Source organism: Taeniopygia guttata, chromosome 15 (assembly GCF_048771995.1).
Source record: "Taeniopygia guttata chromosome 15, bTaeGut7.mat, whole genome shotgun sequence".
NCBI classification, from domain to species: domain Eukaryota; kingdom Metazoa; phylum Chordata; class Aves; order Passeriformes; family Estrildidae; genus Taeniopygia; species Taeniopygia guttata.
Window position 1 is genome coordinate 8,117,669 of NC_133040.1, and position 14,997 is coordinate 8,132,665.

At 41.1% G+C, this 14,997-nt stretch overlaps 1 protein-coding gene across 1 annotated transcript in view; it reads left to right on the forward strand.

The window, feature by feature from the left end:
• The window catches only part of GALNT9 (polypeptide N-acetylgalactosaminyltransferase 9), a 130,493-nt gene that overhangs the window by 15,565 nt on the left and 99,931 nt on the right, over positions 1–14,997 (forward strand). The window contains exon 2 of the mRNA XM_004176556.6: positions 9,262–9,442. Coding sequence (XP_004176604.4) covers positions 9,262–9,442 — 181 coding nt within the window. The remainder of the gene's footprint in view (positions 1–9,261; positions 9,443–14,997) is intronic.

Here is a 14,997-nt window from a genome sequence, read left to right on the forward strand (position 1 = left end):
AGCACGGAAGGAGAGCAGTGGCTGTAGCCAGCAGGTCTGCAGTTGTTAACATTGGCTCTTTATTGTGGGTGCATTGCCAGGGGTGAACTCAGTGACTAATTTCACAGGAGTGGAAAATTGAGATCCGCTTTCGAGCACGATGTGACTCTGAGTTCCAGCAGATCCCCACGTCTGGGCTTAATGCTGCCATCCTCTGCTGTGCAAAATGAGCTGAACAACCAGGAGCTTTTCAGCCTTACAAATAGCAAAGTGTTCTATATGACTTTGTTGTTGGGAAAGCTATCTGTGTGATTATGTTCGTTTAATTTAATAGCAGGCTGTTTAGGTAAATGAGCAGGGAGGCGTATGAGTGTCTGCAAATAATGTGGAGCATGATTGCAAAATGATGCTGCAGGAGATGGGCTTGTCTGGCCCTTGTCAGGGCTCTCCAAACACCCTTGAGCAGGAGAGGAGAATCTTCCTTAACCTTGGACAAAATCCCTCTGAGACAGAGAGCCGAGGGTGAATCCTGGGCTGAAAGGCAGTAATTTGGCAGGTTGGGCAATGTCAGATGTGGTAGAGCCTTTGATGAGTTTGAACTTTATTATCAGCACAATGGGGTCTAGAACAGTATGAACCTGCATAGGACCTGAAATTAGATCGATTTATTTTTTTGGTTCCTTGTGTTTAAAGATTATTTTTTTCCCTTTTGCAGCCTACCCCTGTGGGATTGACTGTTGTAGTGGAGCTGGTGTGAGAATAGAGCAGTCAGGGACTTCTCATCTAGAATTGCATCAGAAGTCAAAGGGGTATTTTTAGTGATTGGAGGAGTGCAGTCAGCTTTGTAGGGTCAAGGAAATGTCATTGCATCCAACAGCAGCTTTCCAGCTGTGGCTCCATCCTATCAGACCTTGGGTCACAACTCCCTTCCCACCATGATCCACTGCTTCCCTTCCCTACCTTTGACTAACACAAGCAAACTCCTTGCTTTTCAAAAGATATTTTCCTCATTTATGAAATAAAAACCCTTTAACTTGGCTGAGCCAGCTTGTTCCTGGATCTAATTAAAGAGCCCCAAAGTTTTAGCTCTTGCACCGTGGAGCTTTTCAAGGAGAGGTCACTCTCCCTTCCTCTAGAATGGCTCTGTTATTGTTTTAATGATCACTTCACCCAGGAGTTTTCACCTCTGTTTCCTTGGAAAAATTAAAGAAAATCTAATATATTGATACAGATGATCCATTTCATGTGAGCTGGTGACACTCTGACCGTGACAGTACCAGAGAATTCATTGCTGCAGGAGCCCATTGAATCTCATATTAGTGGCTGGGCTTTTAAAGGACACTGGGTGGTTTTATGCCCTGTTTCTACCTGTCTGAGTTAAGATAATGAGGGTAATCTAATATTATGCTTCAGGGCTTTAGTTACCTGCCCATGGGGTTCAGAAGGGAACTCTGCTTCCAGGGACTGTGCAGAGTTTAATTGGCCAAGTGCTTTATCGTTTGTGTTTCATTTCCTCTGAAGCCTCAGGTATTGGCCACTGCCAGAGGACAGGTGCCAAACTGATGACACTCAGATTTTGTCTCCTTTTAATATCAGTGGGCTGCCAGGCAGATACACCAACATTTCAGCTCCTCCCCCTCAACTCCAGATTTATGCCATCACCAGAGGAGTTTTCTGGCTTTCCTCCATATCCCTGAAAAGAAAAATACATTTTATGTTTCACCAGCAAAAACCACGAGTCATCTGGGATTTAAAAACTTTTAGAAGAATCATGGCATCTGTTATTTACTTAAAGATAACAAAGTGATTTTCCTCTGTGAATTAACTTTTTGATCACTGAAAGGAAAATTAAAAAAAAAATAAATTAGAGTCACGCACATAATTTAAAATTATGCATCTGGGGTAGGGGTTTTTTATTTTGTCTCTCAAAATATATCCTTATATAGCTCTTCCTTGCTTAGGGAGGAAATCTATTTTTTTGTTTATACCAAGTTTCTGGCAATACTCTGGCACCTCTCTTATTATCTGTAAATTTGGGATCAGTGTCCTACCTCACAAATGAGCTTTTATCTTCATCTCCAGTAGACTGTACAGCTGCTATTTCTTGGTCCTTCCAGTCGTCAATCTGTTTATCTCCTCCTGAATAATCTGTTGTAATTAGAATGCATTTTCTCATCTCAAGGGGTAACCAGCTCCAAATGAGTGTTCTATAAAAGCAATTACTTTTGATATTAGATATCTGTACATAAAAACACAGTATTTCTTCCAATTAAAAAGCACTAATGAATTTTGTGTCTAGAGATGCACTAGCCTACGCAATGCTGCAGTTTCTTTGAAGACAAGGAACAAAAGATTAGGCAACTGTAAGAGGGCAGTGGTGTGTGCTGCCCCACTGAAAAGCAGATTCAGAGAGAACATGGCTCTGCAAGGACATCCTGTTCCTTTTTGTCCCCAGCAGGCCTTTTGTCAACACTGATGAAGCAGATCCCTCTCCACATTGTGCCAAGATGACTAACACAGTTTGTCCTGCTCTGCCTGTCTTCTACACCTGGCCCTCAGTCTTTTTGTTTCCTCAATATTCATCTCCTCTTCCTCAAAGTATTCAGTCTTGCATTTGGCATGGGGCAGCTTTACCAGAGGGGAACCCCTTCCCTCTACAGACACAGAACTGCCACCTTTCATCATCTCAAAATGACCTGAATGACTAGGGAGCTTTTATCACAGCTTTTCTACAAGAAGGATCATTTCAGAAACACCTTGACCTTGTTATATTGTCTTCATGTCTTCTTTCTTCATTATCATTCTTGCATCTGGTTCTTGTCGTTATTGATAGTGAGTTCTTTGGGGTGGGATCTGTCTTTTTGGGCTCACGTAGCATCTGCTGCAGTGATATCCTGAGTCTGGACAACATGCCATGGGAACTCGAAGGAAAAAAATAGTTCTGGCCAAATCCTGTCCTGGTAGGAGTTACCTTGGAGGATTTAAGGATTAAAGCATCAATATGGTGGGAGCAGAGTGTGTAGGAGGGAATAAGGGTCAGCTTCCAGCCCAGCTGCTGAGAACAGCCCTGGGCATCTTCATGGAATTTTCCATAAAATGTATTTTAAGCATTTGACATATGCACATGTTGTGTCTCAGAGTGCTCTCTGCAACCTGGAAAAGTCCTTGTTTTGAAGAAGAAACATATGGCAAAGCACACAAGGGGTTGGATATTAGTCCTCTTTCCAGATAATCCACATCATTTCCAAGGCTCCTGGTCCTGCACTCTCTGCCTGACTGGTGCTGGGGGTGGGGAAGGAGCAGCCCCTTACAGGCAGAGCTGCCAAATCACTTCATCCCTTCCCCATCATTCATCTTCTCACAGATGGATGTCTTACAGACTTGCCTCTCCTCTGGCCATCAAGACTGAGAAATCCTGCCTCAGGCTTTCCACTGGGGTCTGGAGATGAAGTTAAGCTACAAAACCACTGCACCTCCTGTTTCTAGAAACAAAAAGTCGCATATCAAGTGCTTCAGATTTACAAGTTGTTGTATTTTCCTTTTCAAGCCATCAGCTGCAGGATGCTGTTTGTCTTCTCCCTGATATATCTGCAGAGATACTTGGGGCTGATACCAGGCACCAGGGGACATAAACTTTTCAACCAAGGATGCAGCTAACTTGAGTACAACTATAGAAAAAAAAAGAAGACTGTGGTTTGGGTTTCAGATAAATGGAAGTGCTGGAGTCACTTAAATTAGATGGGGTTTTGTCTGTTGCTCTCCAATTTCCAAAAGTTGGGGCTTGTATCCCTGTGGGATGTGATTTGCTGAAGGTTGCTGTGCGTAAAATAAATCTCCACATTCAGCATTCCTTCTAGCTCAGAAAGTGAGCACCTTTTGATATGGGCAAAATTCAGATCAGCTCTCTGGGCAGCAAATCTTACATATTATGTAGGCTTGCTTCAGGGTCATGGTGGGAGAAACTGGTTTGGGATATGGAAAGTTGGGATATGCAGAAATTAAGGGCCAGGCTCTGTTTAACATTTAGATTGAATCATGAGCTAGACACCAGCAGCTCCCTGTGCTGCATGCTGCTGTTTGCAAAGTTGGCTGAAACGCTGTCAAATAGGGATATCATTCCAAATAAGATATTTATTTTTCTGCATATTGTTGATCCTCGTGCTTGCAACAGAAAAATGCTTTTAGTTTTTCAGGTTTAATTTGTGCAGTGAACTGCCAATGCCTTCACTGAATTTATGCCAATGGGGCTGTGCTGGGTGTGTGTGAGAGGCAAGGGGCTGCTTACAGCAGTGAGCCTTTCTCTGGTGTGAGCGAGTTCTTTTAGAAATCATCAGCTAATAGTTATTTTTGGGGATCACTAAAATGAAGTTATAAACAGCTGGTGAGCTGAGACCTTTAGTTCAGTGTTGAATGGCTCACCTGTATTGCACTTTTCCTCCTCCTCCTCCAACCAGCTGCTTTTCTTGTGCATCTGCTTCACTCTGACATGCAGCTCCTGAAGGAGGAAGATCAGTGCTTCACTCCATGCCTCCAGATATGCCATTCATTGAGGCTGTGACCTTCAGCTGAAGTTTTTAGCTGCAACAGAACAAGAGCACAAAATTAGCACAATACAGTAATTCATGGTGGAAGCATTAGGGCTGGTTCAATAGTTGCAACTGCTTTAATTCCTGTCTCTAAACAGGTGAGCTTATGTAAAAATAGCTTAAAAAGGCATTGTAAGCTGAGTCTTATTTAAGCTGTTACTGAACCTATTCCAGAATCTCTGAACCTTTTTTCTTTTCTTTGCAATAACTGGAAATGCTGAAAGTCGGCTTTGTCAATCTATGTGGAGTTGCTATTGTCCCTGATTTTTTTTTTTTTTTTTATTTATTTTTGGTTAAGCTAGGATCCATTTTTATTGCTTTACATGGTATACAGTGGTATTTCCAAGTGAGAAATAATAACTGGAGAAGGAAGGAAACAGCTGTTTTGCTGATGAGTTTTATGTTTCCTGTTTAAAAGAGAGAAGTGTTTCAGGAGTCTCAGGTAGAATTGCTGGGTAACTAGGTCAGGTTTTTTGACCTGTGCCAGGTATTTTAGAAGGAAATGTTTTATCCCCTCCTTTGAAGGTGCTGGACACTAAAATAATTTTCTGCAGCTATTCAAATGTGCAGATAATGTAAGTGTAGATAAAGCTCAGAAGTCTGGCTTTGGAGCCCTTCTCAAGCTGGGGCTGAGACAGCCCAGCAAGGACATTTTGGAGATTTTGAAGCAGTTCTGTCAGTGTTATGACATTCTATTATTATTTTCAATCACTTATTTTTATTTTGATTTGTCAGAAGTTTAATTTTGTCTGAGAACCCTGGCTGAACCTGATTTACAGCTGCCTGTAATTGTGTTGCAAATAAGAAAAAAATGATAGTAAAATAATCACAGCCATAATCTGATCTAGCCTTTGCCATAGTTTCTCATATAAATCTCCTTAGTACTTTTCCCATTGTGACTGGGTTTATGATGAAAAATAGAAGATCTCTTTTCTTCCTAGAAAATTATGCATCCTGTGGAGTAATTAATCTGGTTAAGGAACTAAGGCTGGCTTGTTCTGCTCTCCATTCTCCCAACAATTTCTGTCCTACACAAAAATCTCTGCAGTGAGAGCAATAAATCTGAAATGAATGACAGACACTAATTATATGTGACCTCATTGTCTTCTGCAGCATGGAACAGTCTATGACCATTCCCAGTGTATCAGCTGTAGATATTTTTAGTCTAGAAAATTTAAAGAAAAGACAGCCTTAAAAATAGCTGCTCACTGGGCATCCCCTCTCTGCACATCCCCATTTCCCATGATGTCAATCCTTGGCCCTGGCTCTGTGCCTTGTCCTCATTAGCTTCTGATGCTGTGGAAAAATGGGTGTGAGTTAGGTCTGCAGGTGAGTAACCCAAAGATAAGAGAAGGAGCTGGAAGTCTGCAATGAGCTTCAGAACAAGAAGAAAACAGAGAAGTGCTCTCAGATGAGGGCCTGGAGGATGTGCTGGGAGATGTTCACCAGCAGCTCTGCTTCAGCCAGGCTGGGGGATGCTCCACCTGTCCCCTGATCCCATCTCAACACCAACCTGTTTTTGTGAAATTGCTGCTGAACTGAAACTCTTTTTCTCCTTTTCTGTGTGTCTTTTTTCTTTTTTTTTTTTTTTTTTTTTTTTTTTTTTTTTTTAAAGGCTGACCAGTGCAGTAACTGTGGATTTGGGGGTTAGCAAGTCATCATCTTAATGTAGAAAGTGATGGGCGAAAGCTCTCTGTTGAGGAGATGATTGCTGAAGCAACAGCAAAGCAACTTTGAGATGGAAAATGCAATGGAAATATGTGAGGCATGGTCTGGCTAGCCAACCATGCATTGAGGAACATTGCCTGTAATTGCTGCCTCTAACACACATGCACATATATAAAATACAGAATATTCATTGTTCCTAAGAACTTCTAGAGACACTTTAGTGCTCTTTTTGAAGAAGGAAACAATGTGATATAATTTATTTAATTGCTGCTTTATTTTGGTCAATGTTACTGCATCGCTGGGATAACTGTCAGTCAGACTAAGCTACAATTTGGTAGCTGGAGCAAAAAGCTCACAACAATATGCTCTGAGAGGAAGTTGGACAAATGATGACTCCTTCCCACAACAAGATCAGATTAGCAGCACAAAGAGCTAGAATATCAGATTTAGAAAAAGGTATATGAAATAATTGTCATCATGAATGGTTTGGCAGGCTGTCTAACCAATTCTCTCAGAATTAAAATATCCAAGTGCTTGATGCTTCCCATGGGGTGGAAGTTTCATTCTCACATGACTTGTGCCATAAAGACTCAAGTGTTTTGTTCCATAAACTTCAAGAGCATATAGTGTGGAGAATAAAGTTTTCAACTACTGGAATTAGATGGTTTCTTCAAGTCAAATGAGCACGCCACATCTTGGAGACCCTTTCATTAAAGCAGGTCAGTTAATTTTAATGAAATCATCACCAATTTGCTTTGATGTTACATCAGAACCTAGCCTAGATGATTCCAAATGAGCATCAAATGAATTTCCTCATTATGGTCTTTCAAGGACATTTCAAAGACATTTCAAGGACATTTCAAGGCTTTGTCAATTTTTCTGGGGTTTTGACTTTTAAAGTGCTTAATTTGACTCTTTTTTTTTTTTTTTTGGAGGGAACTGCTGACTTTTCTGAGAAATTGGGCCCCTTTTATATTCCATATATTGGGCATGTCAGGCAGAGCTTGCAGCATCACTGCTGGTGGTGTCTAAGTCTAAGACTGTGTCATGCAGGAAGATTAGGCTGCTCTGTTTTTCATTTTGGATGGGGAGAGATGAAGAATCTCAGACATGTAATTTCTGTAATTACTCAAGCAAGGAATCACTGTCAGGCCAGGCATGCAGGGCCCTCTGTTCTAATTTTTCCAAAGGAAAGTCCAAGTGCCAAGTAGCCTCTTGTCCTAAATTGGAACAAAAAGGATAAATGTTACCATTTTCTTCCAAATGAAGCTCCTTAAAATATTTTCAGAATATTGAACATGGATCAAAGTGCTTCACTTAATAAACTGGAAGAATTTTTCTGGTTTGAAATCAGATTAGTCTTGAGTTTTAGACATGTTTCAGTGCATGGTGATGAGGTGCATGAAGGCATCAAAGACACAAACACAAGCAAGATCTGTCCTGACTCAGGACCACTGATTGCAGTATTTATGTATTTTTGTTGGCAGTGTCTGAAATTCAGTAGCAAAATCCCTTTTATGTTCATTTGTGACTGTTTGTATTGTTGCACTTTACCTCAACACAGTATTTTTGTCTTAAGCACTGCAGGAGAAAATGCAAAATTTTACTCTTTTCAGATCAGTAATGAACCACTGTCTCTCTGGGCTGTCCTGTGATGAAACAGAGATGGTGATGGAGCTATAACAAGTAAGGACATTGTTTGCAGTGAGGTGAAAGAGAATTCCTTCCCAAGGGTCTGAACTGCCCTCCTTAATGGGACTTGGAGAAGCCAGTCCCACGTTTGTACTGCTATGTGTGTTTGTTGCTACCAAATGCTGACAGTTTCTTTCTTTTTAATCCTTTAGTTGAAATAATGGCATTTTCCTCTTGAAAAAGTCTTGATTTGCAAAATGTTGAGCGGGTCAAGCTCTAATTGCTTTACTTGGTGTCGTAAATGATTTGGGGGAGAGTCACACATTCCTGTATGGTGTTCCCAGGGTTATTCTAAATAACTTTGTCACTTATAATGACTTGTTGATGGTGAGCCTTTTGGAAAGGACAGCTTTGACATTAAACACAGGATATTTGAGGAGCTTATTTATGAGGATTCAGCACCAAATTAAATGCCTGTTGCCATGGAAGAGGTTCCTGGTGATGTGATCATATGAGCATTTTTACGTTGGTTTAGTTTTGTTTTACTTTTATTTTTGAGTTGAGCAGTGAATGAAACCTGTAAATGCATTGTTAATTGGCTGATTTCTCAGCACTTACTGAGTGTCCAAACTTTCTGCTGCTGTGAGCTCTACAGAGCTGAGTCTCTTACATATTTCATTTGTCAGATGTGAAGTGCGGAGAAATCTGGAGTGATTCCCAGGTGGACTGTCAGCTCCATTAAAAATAGTTTTAGCACATCTTTGTGGCAACAGGCAGGGTGTATTTGAGTCCAGATCACTAATCTGTTGACTCAGGCAGTGAAATCAGATTTATCCTGTATTTCCTGCCCAGCAAAAGCTGCTGACCAGTCCATAACTGTGTCCCCAACACAGGAACCAAACCTTGACCAGGGCTGCAGTGGTCCTGGAGTCACAGAGCAGGTTCAGAACTGCCACTAATGTGGAGTTAAACTGGCACACCCACATGTGGTAGAAATTCAACATCTCTCCCTTAAACTGAATGAAGTTTTAATGGGCTACACGGGAAAACCCTCCAGTTCTAATGGGGAAAATTTTTTCTTAATTATCTTAACAATAATTAGCCATTTTGGAAAAAGAAGCTGCTAATTGATTCTTTATAGTTTGCTCATTATGCACAGATACTACAAGATGTGTTGATTTGGACTTTGGTTTGAGAAGCTGAGGATAATTTCCACAGAGCCATGAGGGTTTAAGAGCTGGGAGTTCAGATCTCATTTATCTGAAAACATTCTCTGTCACACTGTCACAGAAGAGGTTCTGTCTATATCCTTTATATTAATAATTTGATTTTTGATTTTCTTTTTTCTTCTTCTTCTTTTTTTTTTTTTTTTTTTTTTTTTAACTGTTTCATTTAGGTCTGGCAAAGCCCATGGGATTAGTTGAAGGTCCAGGAGGCTTGGGCCAGGGGGGAATGGCTGCTACCCTGAGAGATGATAGCCATGAATCAGAGACTAAGTATGAAGAATATGGTTACAATGCCCAGCTCAGTGACAGGATATCACTGGACAGGTCCATCCCTGACTACAGACCTAAAAAGTAAGTTGAATTCTGCATTATTATTTGGAGTAAGGGATTGATTGTTGTTCTGCTGATCCATGGTGACATTCTTCACATCCCTTCCTGGCTGGAATATGACAGCAGATACATGTACAGAAACCCCTGAGCTGAGTGCAAATGAAATAAACCAACTGCCATACTAAATGCATAGCTAATTCTGTCAGTAGTACATTAATATGCATGTTCAAGGCCTCAGATCAAAAATTACATCAGGGTATCAGTGCTTTTTAGGTTTGGTTCATTTAGAAAAAGCCTTCGGAGGTGACAGATTTAGTCTGTGCTTCTTGTAGTCAGGTGCAGTGGGAGAGGAGCAGTGCAACAAACACTTTATAGTCACTGCTCCCTTAAAAAATACCCCCAGTTTATCAAATCAGTTGTCTTTAATTGCATTTGATATTCTTAGAATTGTTTAGTCAGGGTTTGCAGTGTGCTGAAACATGGACTAAGTGCAATCCATCGGGGTCCTGTAATTGCAGTAAGGTGGTTTTTTTGTCTTTGGAATATGTGTCTATATTTATTCCAGTGTTTATAGTCTTCACACGCCTGTGCTATGCTTGACATTGCAATTACATGTTTATTATTTGCACTGATTTATTATATTTTGTATTAAATAACTTTCAAATCTTTCATCTTTATGGAGTTATATATTTTCCAGATGAGACATCCACACTATCATCCCATGAATGACAATCAGTAATGTCTTAATGCAGAGGAGATCAGCAACAATGCCTAGTTGCTCTCAGGAGACAGAATTGAAAAGAATACTTAATTAATTTCTAATAATAATCTTCTGTTTTAAAAGACCCACTGGGGCTCCTAGGAAGAACTGAAAGTTAAATAAAAAAGTATCTTATTAAGTGATGAGAAAAGTTTAGCCAAGCTAAACGGCTGTGTCTGTGAGTAGATTGCAATTGAATTAGGATTTTAGGCAGTTCAAGCTGCCAAAAGCAAAACTTCAGCTTAACCACAAATTTCTTTAGCTGTGTTACATATTAAACTGATCTCACAATTATTGACTCAGCTTTTGTTTTCTCAAACCCTTGCTACAGAAAAAAAAATAAATTAGGTAACAGAAGAGGAAAAGAGAAAACAATAGTGCCTTGATAGCACGTTTGATGCAAGTACACTGACTTGTTCAATGCTCTCATCTCTCCCCTCTTGATGTGTCATAAAATTCCATCATGGAATTAAGCTGGGGAAAGAGGAGTCTGTAGTTATGCAAATATTGGAGCTGTCCATCAGATCTGGCCCAGAGACCCTAAAGTCAGAGTGAAGTTTCCAAATGAAGGTCGGTGAGGTCTGACCTGGCTGTTATTCACTGCTGTGGGCAGGGGGATGAGGATAAATGAGATGTGTTCTGCTAGGAAATGCAAAAGCAAAGGCTGCAGAGATCAAATCCAGCTCAGCAGCTGTCAGAGGCATGAGACCATTTGCAGTGCAGTGATGTTTCACTTCAGATGATGCTCTCCCACAGTTTTGCTTAGAAGCTTTGATGAGTCATTCAGATGAGCTTTTTGACATTCTCATTGTGGGTATCTCATCAGGCCATGCCACATGATTAAATATCTGTGTCACTGGGAGAACTGCCTTCCTTGCCATGTTTTGACACTTCTGAGGTGGTTCTACTTAGATCTAGAAGCTGCAATTGATGCACTTGTCTCTAGATGAGTCACAGGAAAACCCTTCAGACTGAATTTGCTATGGAAAAGGAGTGAGAGTGTGGAGAAGGTAGAAGGTCTTTGTGTAAGAAGATTTTTCCCACTTAAAAGGTTTGAGAGCAGCCCTGAGGAGGAGGGTTTGCGGGTGTTGGTTGACATGGAGCTCAGCATGGCCCAGTGCACCCAGAGTCCAGAAAGCCAAACGTGTCCTGGGCTCATCCCTCAGCACGGGCAGCAGGGCAGGGAGGGGATTCTGCCCCTCTGCTCCACTCCTCTGGGGCCCACCTGGAATTGCACCCAGCTCTGCAGCCCCCAGCGTAAGGAGGACATGTACCAAAGCTGAGCTGGACTCTTTGGTTTAGAAAATCTGCTCTAATTATGTTTTGGAGAGAACTGACCCTCCATGAGCTTGAGACAGACTTTGAAATACCACTCTTGTCCAGTTTCTCTGTGTGCAGACTTGCCCAGTGGCCTCCCCTCTCCATTGCTGAGCTTGTCAGTTTGCTTGCACTTTATATTCCTGTCATTCCCAGAACTGTTCATTTTTTACAGGAGAGGGCTTTTCATTTTTAAATTGAAGGGCAAGGTAGAATCAATGTCCACGGCCATATACAAAGTCCATGGCCAGTCTGAATAAAAACATCCAAATTTTCATTCCCAAAGTATTAAACTCTGCTTTTCCCCCATTCTGGCTTCCATTTGAAATATTCAATCTATGTATTTTCTCAAACCACTATTAAAGATATGAACTGAGAAAATTTATACTCAAGTCTACACTGCACAGGCACAATTTATGAAAGTAAACATGATTTCAGTATGCAAACTCAGGACTTGTAATATTCCAAGCTTGATGAGAAATATTGTATTTTAGTACATTTGAACTCCCCTCTTAGTGTTGTCCACTCTCTTATTCTGATAGAATAAACCTTCTATTCCATCTACAAGCATAGGTTCATAAACATTTGGCAGTTTAATTGCTTTCCAGGAAGTATTTTCATCCCCATGCAGCAAATTAAAAAATATGTTGCTTTACAGAGGTGCAGAATCAGCCAACGTGACCATGAAGGCTCCTAAATTGAACTCACCTCCCCCTGTCCTTCCACTGCAGCAAAGTCTCAAGCCTGGGTGGGTACTCCTGCCCTCAAGATGCTTTTCTCACATTTTGTTCTGCTTTCCTACCTGCTGCTGACACTGCTTTCATTCCTTTTAGCTCAGAAACCTTTTCTTTAGGATACAAATTTCTGTTGGTACAGAAGACAAAAGCAAATTCTGTGCATGTTGTGTTTGTGTGCCAAATAGAGGCAATGGCAGTAAACTTCTTGCTTGTGATTACAAATCACACAATAATTACAAAATTACCGTTTGAGTCGAGCATGGTATGATAAATATATCCCAGCTTCTTCTTCTCTATATCAGAGATTTTTAAGTATCTATCAGAGATGTATAAATAATATAATATCTGAAGTTTTTCAAGGGCTATACCACTGTAGAAAATATGTTTCAGGGAGCTCAGAATGTTTAATGTCCTGATTTTTCTTTGCAGCAGTATTAGCTTTATTAGTGAGGACTTCTAGCCCTCACTAACACACCTTATTTCCTCTATAAAATGGAAGAAACAGAAGCTTTTCTTGCAAGGAACAGGTTATTTTTGTTTTGCAAGCACACGGCTAAGCTAGAGCTTGTTCTGTGGTTCTCTGAGAAAACTGTTATTTGATGGTGAAGTGTTATTGGAGTAATTTCCATATATGTTCTTCCATATATAAAATGAGTGTTGCAATTGAAAAAACCTGAGCACTAAGTGAAAATAATCTACTGATGCCAATGAACCTTGTGTGTAGGAAAGCATAAGAACTTGTATTCCATTCAGCCATCCCTCCCAATATGTCTAGGTGTAGAATTGTCCAGAATTCTGCCCCTGGGAATGCTGTAAAATCTGCTGGGCTCTGTCCATGCCTCTCTTACCATAATGTCAAAGGGAAAATGTTTGACTGAATAGTCAAAACCAGACCTGGAGCAACAGAGCTGAGATTTTAGTGGAGGTTTTGCACTTCCTGGGGTCAGCCACCTAAACCCCTGCAGGCACTGGGCAGAGGAGAGCAGGTTTCCCTGTATGGCTACAACAGGATGGCAGAATTCATCCTCCTGCCCTTCTGGGGGATAACAGCCTCCACTGCTGCCAGCTCTAGCCAAAATATCAGCCCCTGCTCCAGTAACAAAGGCTCTGACTCAACCCTTCCCAATCATGCATGAAGGCAGAGGTGCTGAAGCCCCATGTGACAGTAGATTTTGACTTTAGCAAAGTTAAAGAAAGTAGAAGTGTCCAAAACCTTAGGGAATGTCATTCAAAGACAGGGGTAAAGGCCCCCAAACTTACAAAAGCTGTTTGTTTTACAGTGTAGCATGCTGGAAAATTGGGAAGTGTCAGCTAACCAGATGCTTTCAGACATAAGCATTGTCTCTCAGGATAACATCAATTCCCCTGTTCTTTTTGATGCACAGGCTGGATAGCAAGGGGTTGAACTGAACAGGTGCAACACCTGTAAATTCAGCATTTCCTATCTTTCTATCACTTGACTTTGCAACTTAAATAACTTCAGGGCTTTCTTTACATGCAGGACACATCCACACACACAGACAAGCACACTCAGGCACTTGTCAAAACCACTTGCTGTCATGCATTATGCATACTTTTGAGAAAAGTTAATATGATCCTGCAGCTTCCATAATGGCTAAATTGGCTTTTACACAAAATCGTCGCTGCTTGGTGAGGATCTTTAATTTAACTGATTTTTTTTTGTGCAACTGGATGCTCAGTGCATTGTGGCAGTCCAGTGATAACAATAATATTAATATGTGGATTCAGTCTGCTGGCTCTATCAGCCAAAGAAGATATTTCTTTGTGTTACGGTCATGGATGTTTGTATTGAGAAAATTCAGCCCTAAAGAACAAACTTATTAATACTGTGGCAACTCAAGTCTTTAGCCATAAAACGCAGAGAAATCTGGGTCTCGAGGAAATTGCTTTCATTTATTCTGTTCTTTTATGGAGACAAGCATTTTTGTGGTTTGCCATCGACATTTCACAATAGCAAAAAATTGCATCTCTAGGGCTGTGAAGTGTAATTAATGGTTCAATCCACTCCATACCTAAGGAAAAGCTTTTTTAATTACCTATCAAAAAGAATTCCGGAATTGATCAAATAGTGTTACCAAGAGGCCAGGCTTGGTAAATAGACCTGTGATTTGTTCATTCAAAGGTTTAATAACAGCAGCTCGAGTGAGGCCAGGAGAGCAGCCCTGCTGTCAGAGATGGTCCTCAGTGACCAGTGAGCTCCAGCTGTCTGCAAAGGCAGAACCACCACCTTTCCCTTTGACCCTTTCTTTGGGCAGTAGATCTCTGTGGAGTCCCTGTGACATCTCAGCCATCAGTCAGCAGCTCTCTAGAGCCCCATCACGGGTGTGTTTGTAGTTTGCGAAAGCAAAATTTTAGGATTCTAGATTAGGGGTTCAAAGGGGACAAGATGGAGAAAAATGGGTGTGTTTTGTCCTTTTTCTCCTTCTTCCTGCCCTCCATGTTTCACTGTGGTGTTGGCATTTTTCTGTTGGTTCAGGCTGGGGACACACTGTCCAACGTAGGTGACAGATATTGGCACGTTATTGTAAATCCAGCACAGGTAGTTTGTGGTATTTAATGTTTGTACCATCCCACTGAGGGCAGAGCCCCACACGCTGCCCTGCAGGACAGAGCTGCGGCAGGGCAGCAGAACATGTTAGAGATAAACAGAATAAACAACCTTGAAACCAGCACAGACCAATTATGGCTTCTGCTTTGGCAGCGGGGCAGAAAGACAGAGACTTTCTACAATCTTGGGATCA